General features: G+C 39.2%; 2 protein-coding genes and 1 long non-coding RNA gene across 10 annotated transcripts in view; 2 read left to right on the top strand and 1 right to left on the bottom strand.

The window, feature by feature from the left end:
* Positions 1-18,348, bottom strand: part of LOC137212250 (multidrug and toxin extrusion protein 2-like) — a 352,581-nt gene that overhangs the window by 70,180 nt on the left and 264,053 nt on the right. The window lies entirely within an intron of this gene.
* LOC137212254 (uncharacterized) overlaps positions 1-18,348 on the top strand; it is a 317,962-nt gene that overhangs the window by 287,407 nt on the left and 12,207 nt on the right. The gene's annotated exons all lie outside the window — the stretch shown is intronic.
* AKAP10 (A-kinase anchoring protein 10) overlaps positions 1-18,348 on the top strand; it is a 54,374-nt gene that overhangs the window by 29,469 nt on the left and 6,557 nt on the right. For 7 of the 8 annotated variants that reach the window (XM_067715426.1, XM_067715423.1, XM_067715422.1 and 4 more), the window contains 6 exons: positions 391-514; positions 1,634-1,770; positions 3,993-4,137; positions 6,091-6,264; positions 11,347-11,456; positions 14,299-14,381. In XM_067715426.1, coding sequence (XP_067571527.1) covers positions 391-514; positions 1,634-1,770; positions 3,993-4,137; positions 6,091-6,264; positions 11,347-11,456; positions 14,299-14,381 — 773 coding nt within the window. Of the gene's footprint in view, positions 1-390; positions 515-1,633; positions 1,771-3,992; positions 4,138-6,090; positions 6,265-11,346; positions 11,457-12,330; positions 14,262-14,298; positions 14,382-18,348 lie in introns of those variants that run through there. The other variant, XM_067715425.1, reaches the window with a different exon arrangement.

Below are 18,348 nucleotides of genomic sequence, written 5' to 3'. Positions count from 1 at the left end.
AGTTTTCTTAGATTAATTATTGCTGCATGCCCTCAAAAAAATCTCCATATTCATTCTTTCATGTAACATTTATGAAAAGCGTGCTATGCACAGTTTGGATGTAGTGCCTGCTTTGAAGGAAATTACAGCCTAATAAGAGAAATAGGGCATGTTCTTTGCTTACTGTAATACGAGGTAGCGTGAGTTAGCTATCAGAGGAGAGCTGCACGTCATTAAGGGGTGGGAGAGATTACTTACAGGGAGAGGAATCAGGAAGGCGCCATGGGAAGGGAGGTCACGTTGACCTGGGCCGTTAAGATGCAGTAGCACAGTGGGGAAAGAGTGTGTTCTTCCCAGATGAGCCCTTTCCTTGGTCGGTCCCTCAAACTTTACCTTTTCGTCCACGTGCAGGCACTTTAGTGAGTTTCTGCGAAGTCACCATTTCTGTAAATACCAGATTGAAGTGCTGACCAGTGGAACTGTTTACCTGGCTGACATTCTCTTCTGTGAGTCAGCCCTCTTTTATTTCTCTGAGGTAAAGTCTGCATTTCCTTTCACACTCTGTTAGAGCATTCCAGCCTCTGAGCTGTACGTGCTGGGCCCTGTCTATAGGGAATAACATAGAAGACACAAATCATTTCCAAACTGATCAGGTGGATTTAAGTACTGTGATTACTGTTTTAAGTTGTATCTAATGGCAAGAGTACTTGAATGGCATTAGTCAGACTAAAGAGAACATGAAAATTCAAAGTAAAGTAACTCTAATTTTGAAAAACCTAATTAAACTGCTTATAAGAGAATGCAGATTTTTAGTTATTTAGAGCTGTTTTAAAACCACGAAATTTGATACTTGATTCCAGTGCATAAGTGTTTGCAGAGTAGACTTTAGAAGAGAGAAGGAAAAGTAAATATTTTCCCACTGTCTTCATTTTACTTTAGCCACTTGATAGGATTGCCCTTGATCAGACTGAAGCATTTGCAACAAGCAATGAGTATATATTCATCTCTTTGAGGCATACAGTGTAGAGTGATGGGATTTGTTAGGCTTCAGCAAATGAAATTCTTTTGTTGCGAAGCAAATGACTATTAAGTCGAGATAAGAGGATTCCCGGTCTCACAAAGCAGTAACTTAGACTCACACTTGCATCCTGCCTCTTGACAAGGATACAGTTATTCAGCTGATTTGTGTTTTCACTCCCTCTCTTTGCCTTAAGTTAAAGTCAGCATTTGTTCAGGTTAGTATGGCCGCGTGGAGTGGTGGAAATGATCAGGTATAAAAGATTTGGTCTGGTTGGTTTACCTTTTGTATGTTTGCCAGCGAGGAACCACTAATCCATCTTTAATTTTTACTCCAGTTCACTAAAGTTTGCATTCAGCTGTGTAGTGGTTGCTTTTTGTTGTTGTTGTTAGGTTTTTTTTTGTTTTTCTCCCCCTAAAAGAATATTTAAAAATTATTCAATCTCAGATGACTGTAAGGTGCAGACTGGCATTAACTGAACAAGTGGACCTGTTTTGGGGTGGGGGGGTTTCTTTTGTGGGTTTTTTTTTCCTTTATGTCGTGTATTTTAATAGTTGGGGCTTAGATATAGACGAGAGATAGTGAGAGAAATCTATGTATAGCCTGATTTTCCTCTTTTGTGTTTTTCCTTCCCAGTACATGGAGAAAGAGGACGCAGTGAATATCCTACAGTTCTGGTTGGCAGCAGACAACTTCCAGTCTCAGCTTGCTGCCAAAAAGGGCCAGTATGATGGGCAGGAGGCACAGAACGACGCCATGATTTTATATGACAAGTGAGTCTTGGTGATAGACACATCCAGCTTTCTGCGAATATTGAGTACTTGAAGCATATTTCAGAAGTCACCTTGGTCTCTGCCGCCAGGGAGCTCACAGGGAGCCGCATAAGAGCTGCTTTTCATTCGTGTGTTCAGAGTAGGGGGTTCTTAGAATAAGTTGCCGGCGGGGCAGGGGGAGGCTTGTGTGTGGCAAGCAAGACGATGTTGGTGGAGGTCACCGAGGGCTTCACAGAAGGGAGATTTGATTGGCGACTGAAGAATGGATTGAATTCTGCTAGCGGGGAAGGACACTCTTGGCAGAGTCATCGGTACGAGCAGCGCCATAGAAACTTTGCGTAATTGACACTTGGTCAAGGGAACAGAAGAAGATGAAACTAGCTGGAATCTATTGCAAAGGGTCTTAAATGTCTGTGTGGGGTATACCATGTTTTCTGGTGCAAGTCTGCTCAGCCAGATTAACTACTTGGTGAAGAGTAGTTATTCATTAGTTTTCACTGAAAATGAGAGGACAGCACAATCTTAGTGAACAGAATTGAAAACTGTGTCTGTCCCCCCTTTCATCTAACTTTTCTTGTTCTATAAAGAAATGTGTTATTTGTATCTGTGAGCACTTGCTAAGAAGATAACTTGAGAGGCAGAGAAAAATCTATGGGATATTAGGGTTGGGAGAGAGCTGAGAGCATCTAGGTCAGTGGTTCCCGAACATCACCGGGCTGGTCCGTGCTCCTGTCGGCATGAGAGTCACCTGGGAGCTTGTCAAAAATAGGTTTCCAGTCCTCTTCTCTAAGAGATTCTGATTCAGCAGGTTTGAGGTGTGACCCAGGAATCTGATTCTGATGAATAGCCAGATTAGGGAGCTGGTTTGATTTTCGCATTTTGCAGATGAGGAAACTAAGGCTTGCAGGGGTAGTGACTTTCTCCAAGTCACAGGGCAAATTAGTGGCAGAACTTGAATGCAATTCTAATGTTTGTCCAGTGTTTATTTTTGTGCAATATATTTGTGGGAAAATATTATATAAGAAACATTGTTATATGGATGTTAATGTAGCAAGCATTTACCTTTAGAAATTTGAGGGAACTCCCTGGCGGTCCAGTGGTTAGGACTGCGCACTTCCACTGCCGGGGCCTGGGTTCAATCCCCGGTTGGGGAACTAAGATCCCACAAGCCGCGCAGCACGGCCCCAAAAAAAAGGTCTGGGCAGTCCCAAAATTCAAATTGTGGAGGAAAATTTGCCAACTTAGTTGTTGCATGATGGGAGACTCACTTTTTGTTAAGAAAGTACTGATAACAAGATAAAAGAAGAGTTTTCTCCTACTGGAATAGAAGAGTGGCAGTGGTAAGGTCCTGGCTGGAGCTCAGTGCCAGGCAGAGCTGAGACCCTGTTTTCCCACTGGATCCCATTTTCAAATTGGGAGCCATTTTTAAATGAAGATTACTGTGTGACATCCTCCCGGCACTGTCATTTTAACAGCTCCTGCTTATTTGTTTTTCTATCTTTACTTTTTAATATCATGCCTCATCAGCCTGTCTGTATTTGTATCATGGACAGGAGTTAGAAGCCGCAGAATGCTCAAAAGACAACATATATGTTTTTCTGCTTTTAATGCTTTTTTTGTATTCAGTTTATAACCAGTTTACCAAAACACCAGTTGCATTATATCCTATGAAGTTAGAAATCTTTGAGTTATCATTGATTACTCCTTTTCCTTTCATTAGCAAATCCTGTTATTCTACTTAAATACATCAAATTCACCCTCAATGCTATTTTGTTTTGAATTCCTACATGTATGTTTTGTATGCCACATAGTTATGCTGGTATGTTCTGCTTTGTACCCTGTACAGGGATCTTTTCTGTTCTCTTTCCAGGGGACATGCCTATGTCTTACCCTGTTTTAAATTTGTTTCTTTCTCCCAAGCACTGAACAGAGACTAGGTGCCCATTAAACGTGTACAATTGGTTTCTTTGCCTCAGTTGTAACCTGACCTGGAAAATCGTAAACAAGAACCGAAGATGATGGCAGGCAGATAGGGAGGGGGGCACGTTGGCTCAGGTATCTCTTTGGCGGTGGGAATACAGGTTGCAGCAGGGCTGTCATCAACCCAGCTCTATAGTCCTAGGTCTGCAGGAGCCTCATAGAAGGTTCTCTGGTGTAGGTGCCAGAAATTGCTTATGATTGCTGTGAAGTTGGGGTTTACTTTGGCTGTCTTTCTGCCATAGGTACTTCTCCCTCCAGGCCACACATCCTCTTGGATTCGATGATGTTGTACGACTGGAAATTGAATCCAACATCTGCAGGGAAGGTGGGCCACTCCCTAACTGTTTCACCACTCCGTTACGTCAGGCCTGGACAACCATGGAGAAGGTAACCAAAACTTGAAAAGCATTAAACTACAAGAAGTTTTTAACTGGTGGAACCCAGAAAATAGAACATGGGAAAAAGCAAACAGAACAGTGGAGAGTTGAAGCAGTGCAGCAGTGATGAGAGCGGGGGCTTTGAGTCTGACTTGGTATGTATTAATCTTAACCTTCACAGGCTGAGTGACTTCAGGCAGCTACTGAAGTCCTTTAATGCCATGTTCCTCCTCTGTGAAATGGGGCTAATACAGATACTTAGAGTTATTTTGAGGATAAAAATGAGGTACGACGTGGAGAGTGCTTATTAGTAATGTAAGCAGTAAGCATTAAAAAATGTTAACTGCTATTATTACTGTGATTATAACATCTTTTAGATAATTAGTATTGAGCAAAGTTAGCTTAGGGATGATCCAAATATTTCACCAAAACTCTCCAACAGGGTTGGAGCACTAGTTTTCTGTATCATGATCACTTACAGAGTATCACTAATAGCTGCTTAATAAAGTGTTGGAATTTGTGAATCATTTATTCTTCTGATGAACTAAAGCAGATTTTACTAGGAATTGCAGGAGCCCAGGATAAGCCCATGAGGTTATTTTGCTCATATGTGTCATGTGCATCTAGGTGGAAAGGGATTAAGTAAGCACTGCCACATGATACCACACATAAAAACTGAATTTCAGGAATATGGAGGAGTTACATATAAAAATCAAATCGGGACTTCCCTGGTGGCACAGTGGTTGAGAGTCTGCCTGCCAATGCAGGGGACACGGGTTTGTGCCCCGGTCTGGGAAGATCCCACATGCCGCAGAGCGGCATGAGCCATGGCCGCTGAGCCTGCGCATCCGGAGCCCATGCCCCGCAACGGGAGAGGCCACAACAGTGAGAGGCCCGTGTACCGCAAAAAAATAAAATAAAATCGTTGAAAGGCTGGTAGTAAACTGGATAGACTATCGGCTGTTGTCCAAGGTCGATAATTTTTTCATGATTAAAATTAAAATTTTCTGATCTTAAAGGAAAAGTTCAAGATATGTATCATATAAAGAATGTAAACTTTCTGGGTAATAAAGTTAAAATACAGAGAAAAACAAAATGTAAAAATATTTCTTACTAACTGTGTATCTAGGGAACTTATACTAATTTTAATTTTTAAGAGTACTATCAAGTAGGTACATGGTAAAAAGATACGTATGCTTCGTTCCCTAATACTTTGAGTATTTCTCTGCTAGGTATTGTTGTTATGGGGTAAACTAAAAAAGAAACATGGCTTCTGCCCTCCTGGAGCTCTGTCTATAAGGAGAGCACATATTAAACACAGACGTAAATATTTACAGTTGTGCTAAATGCTGTGAAGGAAAAGTTGGTAATAGGAAATGCCAATAATAAAGATGGGAACTTAACATCATTAATAGTTTTTAAATGGAAATAAAAGTATCCATGTACCATTAGACATTTATTTAACAACTATTTGAAAAGACAGAACCCAGTGTTGGGAAGCCCATGTCAAAACAGATGCCTTGATGATGCTAGTGATGCATCCTCCACATTTATCAAAGCTAAAATGTTCATATCATTTAACTTAGTAATCACACTCCTGGTAATTTATCTTAAGGAAATCAGATCAAAAGTGAAAATCAGTATATACACAAAGACTTCAATATTTATAACAAACAAGAAAAATGTAGCTTCAAATTAGATCCCTCCCTGGTATCTAAGAAGTCTAGATAATCAAGTCCATTCAGTAGTTTCATGGCAAGTTTTCTGAGGGAAAAAATCTATAAATTGTACACATTGTAGTTTTAGTTACAATGTAAACTGTGTACAAAGGGATAATACTTGGAGTGTAAGAGGAGTAAAATCATGTGTGCTAACTGGTAGCATTGAAAGTAAAATTTTGTTGTAAAATAAAGTTTTAGTGTATTTGATTTCAACTTTAAAATAAATTGTATCCTCTCTTCAGGTATTTTTGCCTGGCTTTTTGTCCAGCAACCTTTATTATAAATATTTGAATGATCTCATCCATTCGGTTCGTGGAGACGAGTTCCTGGGAGGAGGTGTCTTGCTGACGGCTCTGGGCTCTGCCGGCCCCACTGAGGACTCCCACCCCGGGTCGGCCGACAGCTCTGCTGTGCAGGTAGTGACCCCTGTGACTCTGCGCCAGGATTGTTTCGCTCAGATCTTAGCATCAGATCCCGTTTGTAGCTTTTAGGTGGTAGAAGAAACAAAGGAGTGATAAAATTAGCTTACTTACTATATATGCTAACCAAAGTCTTTGTGATGATTAACAGTGTGTCATATTGTAAAGATGTCAGACCATTATTCTGCTTGACACTGCGGCTCTTGCTTTATTTTTTTAAATATTTATTTACTTATTATGTATGTATGGCTGTGTTGGGTCTTTGTTGCTGTGCGCGGGCTTTCTCTAGTTGCAGTGAGCGGGGGCTACTCGTTGTGGTGACTTCTCTTGTTGCAGAGCAGGGGCTCTAGGTTCCCGGGCTTCAGTAGTTGTGGCTCTTGGGCTCTAGAGCGCAGGCTCAGTAGTTGTGGCGCACGAACCTAGTTGCTCTCTGGCATGTGGGATCTTCCCAGATCAGGGCTTGAACCCGTGTCCCCTGCATTGGCAGGCAGATTCTTAACCACTGCTCCACAAGGGAAACCCAGCTCTTGCTTTAAATAATCAAATCACATGACATATTTATAGCCTCTGAAAAGTTGTTTGTATAATTATTTGGGAAATTTTAGTAACTAAATTTGGAATGCTCTTTTAGAGAATAATTGAGTGAACTCCTAGGTTTATTAATATTTCACTGAAGAGCTTTTGGTTTCATTTTGAACTATAATGCCATTGTACATTTCCTTAACCTTTTTTGTTTTTTTGGAGTGCTTTCATATATCAGGCCTTCTCTGACTATCTGCAAAATCACACAAAGTGGGTTATGCCCAAGAACAGAGTAAGGAGGTAGTAAAAAGTCAATTGATTTTATTGAAGTCACACAGTAAGTGGCAGAGCCATGAATATATTCTCTGTCTAGTTTTTTCCACCGTCAGTTTAATAATGTAGCATAATTATTTTCTCATCACTATTGGCAAATAATTTTTGACCCTGGGCCTTGGATAAATTTTCTTAAGTTTTAAGACAGTGCAGTTTTCTTGCCGTCAACAAGGCTGTCTGTCCTCAGTACCTTTTCCTCTTATTGAGGTTGCATAGGAGGTGACCTGCTGAGTGTGGTTGCCATTTCGTTTTTTGATATAAGCTGGAATGCTTTGTTTTTATTTGGGTACTTAAAAGGTCTAGCTGCTAACCATAAAATGTATTTTTATATTTTTGGTTGAAGTATAATAACATATACAGAGAACTCTACATTTCATAACTGCATACAGCTCAAAGAATTTCGGTAAGCAGACCTAACCCATGTAACCAGCATCCAGATCAAGGCACAGGCCTCGTTACCAGCAGGTCAGAAACTCGCGCCCCCGCTCCGGTCACTATCCTCCTCTTTTCTTTTCTCTCTCTCTCTTTTTTTTTTTTTGTAGAGCCTTATTGAGATATAATTCACATACCATACAATTTATCCATTTACACTGTATAATTCAGTGGTTTTTTAGTATGTTTATAGAGTTGCTAAACTCTCACCACAATCAATTTTAGAACATTTTTTCACCCAAGAAAGAAACCCTGTATCCTTTAACTATCACCTTCCTAATCCTCTGTCCTCCAGCCCTAGGCTACTGCTAATCTACTTTAACTTTATGTCTCTATAGCCTATTCCAGACATTTCATATAAGTGGAACCATACGATATGTGATCCTTATGACTAGCTTCTTTCACTTAGCATGTTTTCAAGGTTCATCTGTGTTTCTAGCATGTATTAGAATTTTGTTCATTCTTATGGCCAAATGATATTCCACTGTGTAGACACACCACACTTTGTTCATCCATCAGCTCATCGACATTTGGGTTGTTTCCACCTTTTGGCCGTTATGAACAATGCTACTGTATAATTTTTGTGTGGATATGGGTTTTCATTCCTCTTGGGTATATACCTAGGAGTAGGATTGCTGGGTCGAATGATATCTGTTTAACTCAGTCTTGGTAACTGTTGCTTTGTAATAAGTTTTGAAATCAGGAAGTGAGAGTCCTCCAACTTAGTTCTTTTTCAAGATTGTTTTGACTGTGTGAGGTCCCTTGCAATTCCATGTGAATTTTAGGGTCAGCTTGTCAATTTCTACGACAAAGCTAGTCAGGATTCCGATAGGGAGGGAGTACTTTGACTCCACAGATCAATTTGGTGAGGATTGCCATCTTAACAATACTTTGTAGTTTTCAAGTATAATTCAGTATTTCTTTTCTTAAATTTATTTCTAAATGTTTTATTCTTTTTGATGCTATTATTAGATGTAATTGTTTTCCCAATCTCATTCAACTTGTTCATCGTGTTTAGAAATACAATTTTTTTTAATTGAGGTAAAATTCATTTAACATAAATTTAAGCATTATAAAGTACACAATTCTGTGACATTAGTATATTCACAGTATTGTGTAGTCATCACCACAATGTTTCATCATCCCAAATGGAAGCCTCGTGTCCATTAAGTAGTTACTCCCCATACCCACTTGTTTTTGTTTGTTTGTTTGTTTTGGGTTTTTTTTGCCATACGCGGGCCTCTCACTGTTGTGGCCTCTCCCATTGCGGAGCACAGGCTCTGGACTCGCAGGCTCAGTGGCTATGGCTCACAGGCCTAGCCACTCTGCGGCATGTGGGATCTTCCCGGACCGGGGCACGAACCCACATCCCCTGCACCGGCAGGCGGACTCTCAACCACTACACCACCAGGGAAGCCCCCCACCTGTTTTCTTCTAAGAGTTTTGGGCCTTTGGTCCATTTTGAGTTAGTTTTATGTATTATATGAAGTGGGATTCAACTTTATTCTTTTGCATGTGGATATCTGGTTGTCTCAGCACTATTTATTGAAGAAACTACTCTTTCACCGTTGAATGATCTTGGCACCCTTGTTGAAAATCATTTGACCTTAGATAGATGGGTTTACTTCTGGACTCTCAGCTCGACTCCATCATCTGTGTGTCTGTACTTAGACCAGTGCTACATTGGTTTTTTGGGGGGTTTTTTTGTGTGTTTTTTTTTTGCGGTACACGGGCCCCTCGCTGTTGTGGCCTCTCCCGCTGCGGAGCACAGGCTCCTGACGCGCAGACTCAGTGGCCATGGCTCACGGGCCCAGCCGCTCCACGGCATGTGGGATCTCTCCGGACCGGGGCACGAACCCGTGTCCCCTGTATTGGCAGGCGGACTCTCAACCACTGCGCCACCAGGGAAGCCCTGGTACATTGTTTTGATTACTGTGGTTTGCAGGCTCTGTTTTGAAATCGGGAGCTGTGTGTCCTCTGACTTTGTTTTTTTTTTTTCATTTGCAAGATTGTTTTGGCTATTTGGGTCCCTTGTAGTTCCGTGTGAATTTTAGGATCAGCTTTAACAGTTTGGTCAGGATTACACTGAATCTGTAGATTCCTTTAGGGAGTATTGCCATCTTAACAATATTAAGTCTTACAGTCCATGAACATGGAATATCATTCCATTTATTTAGGCCATCTTTAATTTTTTTCAGCAGTGTTTTGTAGTTTGAAATGTACAATTCTTACACCTCCTGGAGTCAGTTTATCCCCGAGTATTTTATTATTTTCAATGCTATTATAAATAGAAATTGTTTTCTTAATTTCATTTTCTGATTGTTCACTAAGTGTATAGAAATGTAACTGCTTTTCGTGTGTTTATCTTGTACCTTCAACTTTACTAAATTCATTTGTTAGCTCTAATAGTTTTCTTGTGGATTCTTTAGGATTTTCTATATGTAAGGTCATGTCATCTGCGAATAATAATAGTTTTCTTTCTTATCAACTTTAGATGCCTTTTATTTCCTTTTCTTGGCTAAACTGCTCTGGCTAGAACTTGCAGTATAGAAGTGGTGAAAGTGAGCATCTTTGTCTTTTTCCTGATTTCTCGGAGAAAGCTTTCAGTTTTTCATCATTTATTGTGATGTGTGGGATTTTTATAAATGCTCTTTATCAAGCTGAGGAAGTTCCCTACTATTCCTAATTTGTTGAATGTTTTTTATCATGAAAGGCTGTTGGATTTTATCAAATGCTCTTTCTGTATCAATTGAGGGGATTATGTGGGTTTTGGGGATTTACTCTGTCATTATGGTATATTACATTAATTAATTATCAGATGTTAAACCAACCTTGCATTCTTGGGATAAATTCCACTTAGTTGTGGTATATAATTATTTTTATATGTTGCTAGTGTTTTGTTGAGGATTTTGCATCTGTACTCCTAAGAGATAGTGGTCTGTAGTTTTCTTTACTAGTGATATCTCATTTTGGTATCTTACCTCAGCGGCCTCATGGAAGTATTTCTCTGTTCTTTTATTCTGGTGCCTCTTTCTTTTTAATTATGTGCCCTTCTCAGCATGTAAAGAGAGCCCTTTTTACCCCTACCATAGGGTGTTCTATAAGTGTCTGTTCAATTATTTTTTTAATTTAACCTGTGCTTTAGTCATGGATGTTAAATGTATTCCTGTCTTTTGTTACTTGAAATAATGCTGCAATAAGTATTCCTGTGTATAAGTCATTTTGCATAAGTGTGAGTCTGTCTATAATTGAATTTTTAGAAGTGGAATTTCTGGGTCAACCCATGCCTCCGTATTTCACAGAAGTACCAATTATGACTTGCTTTTTTTTTTTTGTGGGCATGAGGAGTAGGAGATAGAATGCTGGTCATTTTAGAAAGTTTCCTTTATCTTCTCTTTTGTCACACGGCCACACTGAGAATCAAAAGCATTCATGTTTATCCTGTAAAAGTTGGGCTTTACATTTATTAGGCAAGATACATATGCTTGGAAGAATGGGAGTTTTGCACGTTTGGGAACATAAGCACGTTTGTTGGAACTTCAGTCATTAAGGAAAATACATTTGCCACATAGACGCATGTGTCGTACGCTTTAGTATTGTGCTTCCCTCCTGTAGTTATGTTCAAGATGACATTTCAGAATCATTGCTGTTAAACATCTCATTAGTGACAGGGTTGAGTGAAAAGTGCATGTGTTTCAAACACTGAAGATTTTGTACGAATCTGTTATTCCAAACCCAGGACTGATTTGACTCCTGAATAACATACTACTAATTTCACAATTTCTCTTGTAGTCTAGTGTGAAAAAAACCAGTGTTAAAATTCTGAAAAATTTTGATGAAGCGATAATTGTGGATGCTGCAAGTCTGGATCCAGAATCTTTGTATCAACGGACGTATGCAGGGTGAGCATCTTTTTTATTTTTTAATTTAAAAATTGTTTTCTACTCTCTTGAATATACCTGCAGTGCACTAGAGCATGGTTAAGGGTGAAGGCTCAGGAGTGACTTCCTGGGTTTCAGTCTTGGCTCAGCCGCTTATGGCAAGCTACCTAACCTCTCTGTGTCTCAGGTTTTTCATCTGTAAAATGAGGATAATATTCCTGCTTCCTTGGGCTGGTGAGGGGATTAAATGATATAATACGTGAAAAGCACTTAAAACATTGCCGGATGTCAGTGAACACTCGGTAAATATCATTGACATCATCATTCTACCACCATATACGACTCTGATGAGTGTCATGTTTACATAGTGTGTTTTAGGCTATCTCTTCCACATTTCATTGGATTCATATGTTAGCTATTTCAAAGTCTCTCTCTTAAAACCAAAACTAAACTACGAAGTTGCCGATATCATTCATCATGGACTGTATAACTATTACTCTTGTCCCTCAGTAACTGCAGGGGATTGATTCCAGGACCCCCTCGGATACCAAAATCTGAGGATACTCAAGTTCCTTATAGGAAGTGGCCTAGTATTTTAAGCCTGTATAAATCATCTCTGGATTACTTATAATACCTAATAAAATGTCAGTGCTATGTAGATAGTTGTAAATACAATGTAAATGCTATGTAAATGGTTGGAATGCACAGCAAATTCAAGTTTTGCTTTTTGGAACTTTCTGGCTTTTTTTTCCCTAAAGTTTTCAGTCGGCAGTTGGTTGAGTCTGTGGATGTGGAACCTGCAGATACGGAGAACCAACTATACTTGGAAAAATGGAATAAAATGATTCCTTTGTATTTAAGAATTAACTTGGTTCTTTATTTTTTCCTGTAACAGAAAGACAGTGATTCCTGTGTTACAGCACTTCTTGATCCTTACCACAGATCAAATCATAAAATCACTTCCTCTTCCCTAAAGATGGCTTGAAAACACAGAAACCGATGTAAAGGCATGATTACCTCACCCCAGTCCTGGCAGTACCATAAAAAAGGGATTTCAACATGTTTAATTGCTTTTACCAGAAAGTAAATTGATATTTGGGAGACCAAGAAGTCTGAAAAATTCTTTGAAGTAAATAGAAGGTTATTTTGACCACATTGTCTTCAGCTGTATCAGTGTTGTAGTAATCTTTATTTCTTATTTTAGGAAATGGCGGACAGTAAGCCTAAATGAGTTAATTCCCAAAGATGATATTTATTCTTAAGGAATGGTTGGTTCATTTATTTCAAACCTGACTTAAGAAAGTCTATCAATTGCAAGATGTTTTACTTCTATAGTTTTTTTTTGTGTGTAAAATAAATATATTTTAATTTATAAAATTTAAATTTGTAAAATATAGTGTATAATATACATATTTTTTAAATTATAAAATGGGTCATAAATAGAGAAATAATTATTTTTCTCCATCTTTAGAGATAGTTTTCAGTGTTTGTTTTAGTTTTATGGTTTTAGCATCTTCCTGAAATTTTTCTAAAGGCAAACAAATTTGTATCAGTTGCTATATTGGCACCCATATATTCATTGATGACTTATTAGGAAGGCTGTCTCTAAAATAAGATTCACTTTGCCAGAAATGAAGTAATATATAGGCATCATAGGATTCTTTTTTCTTCTTTTAACTTTTAATTACAAATATATTAATCTCTTCTTACAAAAATTAAATTTACAGATAAGGCTAATGTGCCCTTTGATTACACACCAATGCTTATTCCCCCCCCTTCCTTCTCAGGATAGTCACTGTTATGTTATTGTGTATATTTTTGTTTGCTTATTTTTATGTAACTGGTGTTATACTCTATGCTGTATCTTGTGCTTTCACTCATAGTGAGTTTGGAGATTTTTCTGTGTTAGTCTGTACATATTTACCTCATTTTTAACTATGTTGTAGTATTCCATAAATAATATTAATTATAGCTCATAACTGTGGCAAAATCTTCCATAATGTGGTATGTTACTATTTGGCTATTTTGGTATTAATGGGTTATTTAAATGGCTTGCAATTTTACTGTGATACACAGTATAGCAAAGACTTCCTTTTATATTTCCTTGTACCAAGAAGCAGATTTAAAATTTTCATAGCCCTTAACCAGTTTACAGTTTACCTGTAAAAGGATCTGTACATTTTACATTCTTACCAATCATTAATAAAGTTACTAATTTTCCCCACATCCTTGTCAACAATAAATAATATCAGACTTTAAATGTTTTACCAATCTGGGTTTGTTGCTTATGAGATTGAGCTTCTCTTGTCATGTTTGTTGGTTGTTCAGGTTTTTCTTCTGTGAATTGACTATCATCTCTTTTTCACATTTTTCTGTTGGGTAATTTCTTAGTGGTTTGTTGGAGTTCTGTATGTTTATGGTTATTAATTATCAGTTACTGCATCTATTAAAAATAAGACCTCTCACTGTATTTTTTGCCTTTTAACTTTGCTTTCTATTACTATAGCTTTATAATGTATATAATTATATTTTTATCTTGTTAGGGCAAGTCTTACCTTTTTGTTTCTTTTACAGAATTATCTTGGCTATGCGCATGCCTTTTCTGTATGAATTTTAGAGCTGTGAATTATCTGTTAACTCATATGTTTCATAAACTTTTTGAGGATTTTGAATGGAATTGCATTGAATTAAAGATTGCTTTCTGTGGGGACAGTTCTTTTTGAAATTAGCCCCACTTAGAGTAACATGGGGTAGATATAAATTGTATTTCTAGCTTTCTAGATCTAGAAAAGATGCTTAAAAATTATTTTTTTTTAATTTTAAATTGATTTTTAGAAAGTATGTTCTTTTCATACTTATTTAGGAAGATGACATTTGGAAGAGTTAGTGACTTGGGGCAGTTCATCCGAGAATCTGAGCCTGAACCTGATGTAAAGAAATCGAAAGGTTTGTGGTGTTTTTATACGTTGTATCAAGCCTTTACTCACATTAGTTACTGACAGTAAGTAAAGGATCGTTGAAGGTTTAAACTGTCTATTTTGCCAGATAACTGCCATCTCTTGACCTTGGGTTTATAGTCACGAGCGAGTGCAAGGGCTTCGTGTAATCAGGTCTCAGTGCAGTCTCTCTCTGAATCAGAAGTTACTGAACTTGCTTTACCATTACAGAAGGCGCATCTGCATGAAAAGATACTCTTCACCTTTTGATTTAAAGGCAAAATACCCAATCCAGGTTGGACTTGAGGCTTATCTTGATACCCTTTATTTTACTAAATTTCCTCTAAATTGCTGAAAGTTATTATGAAATATATGTGGAAAATATTAATAGGTTGAAATTGAAATCCTTTGTTTAATCAGCAAAAGAGTGCTTGGTTAATTCCAAGAGTTAAACACAGACATACTCTTTGTGACTGAGCTCAGCTTCCAAACAGTTGGTTTACACAGGAAGATTTAGGAAACCACTGTGGGTCCATTCGATAATATGTAGAAAATTTTCAGTGTGATTGGATTGACAGTATTATCTTGAGTAAAAGATACTAACTTTTGTTAGAAGAAAATGTTCCATTTTGATAAGTGTGTTTAAAATTAAGAGCTATTGGCAGTCTTCCTATTGAATTGAACTGCATTTCTATTCTGTTTATCTTATTTTTTAGTACACGAATTGTTTAGGTAATGATTTACACCACATTTTTTTTTAATAGTTACTAACTTTAGATTTCGTTTGTTTGTTTATTTTTGGCTGTGTTGGGTCTTCGTTGCCACGTGGGCTTTCTCTAGTTGCAGCTAGCGGGGGCTACTCTTCGTTGTGGTGCGCGGACTTCTCATTGTGGTGGCTTCTCCTGTTGTGGAGCACGGGCTCTAGGCGCGCAGGCTTCAGTAGTTATGGCACGTGGGCTTCAGTAGTTGTGGCTCATGGGCTCTAGAGCGCAGGTTCAGTAGTTGTGGCTCATGGGCTTAGTTGCTCCGTGGCATGTGGGATCTTCCCGGGCCAGGGCTCGAACCCGTGTCTCCCACATTGGCGGATTCTTAACCACTGCATCACCAGGGAAGCCCTGCACCACTTTTATGTTGATGAATAATCTACTTTGGGGTCAGATATAAATTAACAGAGTAAACAAAAAGTGCAACAATTGTTGAAATAATTTAAACGAAGAAAGGGCCTGTTAACCTATTTGTCTTTATTAGTTTATCCAAAAAATTGATTTTATTTCCTATTTAGCCAGAGAAGTCTGAGGTACACAGTTGGGAAAGTGTAAAGACCGAAGGAAGTCTGCACAGCTCATTCTGTAAATAATTATTGAGTGCCTCCGTGCACTCAGACTCACGGGGCAGTTAGAAGATACAGAGCCTGTTGTTAAGAAACTTACAGTCCAGTAGTGTCTTTTATTGGGTAGAAGTTGAATACTAGGAAGAGATCAGTGGTAGCCTAGGTGTAGAGAAAGTGCTGGACAACCTCTGGAGGTATCGGTCAGGAATGCCTCCACTGTCATCAGGTAGCTTCTGTCAGAGAGGGTAATGGGGTCTCCAGTAATAATAGAGTCTCTGAGCTGTTTGGGTTTTTTTTCTGAAGCTGGTCTTATTCCTTTGACAGCTCATAAGGTGCTGCTGCTCCAGAGAATAGGTGTTGGGTGTTTGCAGTTTGTTTTTGTATTATATGAATTAAGATATGTTAAAGATATATGAGTAAAGATGAAGGTAAGATGTACAAAAAACTTTTCCCCAAATCACTGTCTCTGCTTATTCTATTCATTCAGTCTCTTCATATTATTCGTTTGTTCATTCATTCTAACATTTGAGTGCCTACTATATGCATCTACTGCTCTAAATACTGGGAAGAAAATAAGATTCCTGCCCTCATGGAACTAACGTTATAGTGGAGGGACAGTAAACAGATAAATACAGTGTGTGTGTCTGTCTGTCTGTGTTTATACACAGACAAATAAGCAGAGTGAGGGACTGGAAGAGTGGTGGGTAGTGCAGTCTTAGAAGTGGTTGTCAGGAAAGGTCTCACTGAGGAAGTAGCATTTTGAGTAGACACCTGAGCGGAACGGGGGACTAAGCCCTGGCTCATTCGAATCGTAGATGATACATCTGTGGGTACCGCCTCCTTCTTCTACAGGTGAAGAAGTTGAGGATCAGGGAAATGGTAACTCGTTACGGATCACAGAGCAGATAGAGCGCAGCCTCGAGCTTTGGTTCAGAACACCACGTTTGTTTGCAGTTCAGCTCTGCTTCGTCCCCCTTCATCTCCTTGCTGAGGGCAGCTGCGAAGAATGTTTGTCATTTACCAACCTGTAGTTTCATTTTGGATTTTAAAGCTCTGATAGTAGAGCACAGAAGAAAGGGCTATGTTTTGAGGCGGGTGTATCTCAGAAGCTTCTGAGAATGTGAGAACTTTGCTTTCAGGGCAAGCAAGGTAATTTTAAAAGTTACCTTCACATCATCTAGGAGAAGGTGTAACAAGAAGGAATTGTAGAGGATGTTGTGAGAAGGTAGTCCCTGCAGTGGCAGTCTCCTCGTGCACCGGTGCAGTGGTGGGAGATAGAGCCGCGTGTACGCTGTGAAAGCCCGCGCATGTCATACTAAGAAGCCTGCGGTACTGTCTGTTGAGCACCAGAGATTTCTAATCAGAGTGCAGTGAGATGCATTTTTCTGGCTGTAGTCTGCGAATGAATTGGAGTTGGGGAGAGACTGGTATCAGAGATTCAGGTAGTAGTCAGGTAGTATAATTTGCTAGTAATGTAGATAGAAGAAAAAGAGGATCCGAGGATAGGTAGTGGTAGCAGGAACTAGAAGGTCAGATTTATAAGACTTCCAAGGGGGAATTCAGGAGACTACATCCAAGGTGGAATTTGGCGACAGATTTCCTACGGAGAGCAGATGAGGAAAGCAGATGAGTTTTCTAATATCGGTTCTCTAGATGAAGCATTATGATGTTAATTTTTAACAGAGGATTAAATTAATTTCTGAGATAGAGGCTACAAGAAAAAGAGTACATGGGAGATAGAAGAGCTCAACTCGGAACATGTCATGTTTGAGGTGCCTTAGGACAATTTGTAAGTATTGGTTTGACACCCAATGACAAGTTTTTGAGTTATTTGCATTTTGAAGGAAGTTAAAGCCACAGGAGGGGATGAGATGCCCCAGAGAGAAAGTGCTGAACGGAATGGAATCCTGATGAAGCTCCTTGTTAAAGGGGGCAGGGATGCACAGGAGTCAAAGACATTAGAGGGCATTAGAAGAGGAGGAGGAAGTGTTCACAAGTACGCTGCCAACAGGGTGACTGCAGGGGAGCCCGAGGACAGAGCATTGCGGCAGGGGTGAGACTATAGGCAGAGTATGTAATGTTGTGGCCCTGCTGGCTCTGCTTGGCTATAAAATTTAACTAGATCAGTGTTCAAACTTTTAGCTAATAATACAAAACATTGGGCTTCCCTGGTGGCTCAGTGGTTAAGAATCCGCCTGCCAAGGCAGGGGACACGGGTTCGAGCCCTGGTCTGGGAAGATCCCACATGCCGCGGAGCACCTGAGCCCGTGTGCCACAGCTGCTGAGCCTGCGCTTTAGAGCCTGCGAGCCACAACTGCTGAGCCCACGTGCTGCAACTACTGAAGCCCGCACGCCTACAGCCCGTGCTCCGCAGCAAGAGAAGCTACCACAATGAGAAGCCCACGTGCCGCAATTAAGAGTAGCCCCAGCTCGATGCAACTAGAGAAAGCCCGTGCACAGCAACGAAGACCCAACACAGCCAAAAATAAATAGATAAATAATAAATTTGTAATAATAATTTTATAAAAAAGAAAGCCATTGTTTTAAAAAATAAATAAAATAAAAATATATAAGGGGAAAGGATCCAGGTTTTGTTTTTTTTCATGAATGCTGCAGTTTACTATAGCGTATCCCAGTCATTGAACTA

This window comes from Pseudorca crassidens, chromosome 19, assembly GCF_039906515.1.
Source record: "Pseudorca crassidens isolate mPseCra1 chromosome 19, mPseCra1.hap1, whole genome shotgun sequence".
NCBI classification, from domain to species: Eukaryota; Metazoa; Chordata; class Mammalia; order Artiodactyla; family Delphinidae; genus Pseudorca; species Pseudorca crassidens.
Note: the sequence above shows the minus strand (reverse complement) of the source record. Positions and strands in the feature narration are given on the sequence as shown.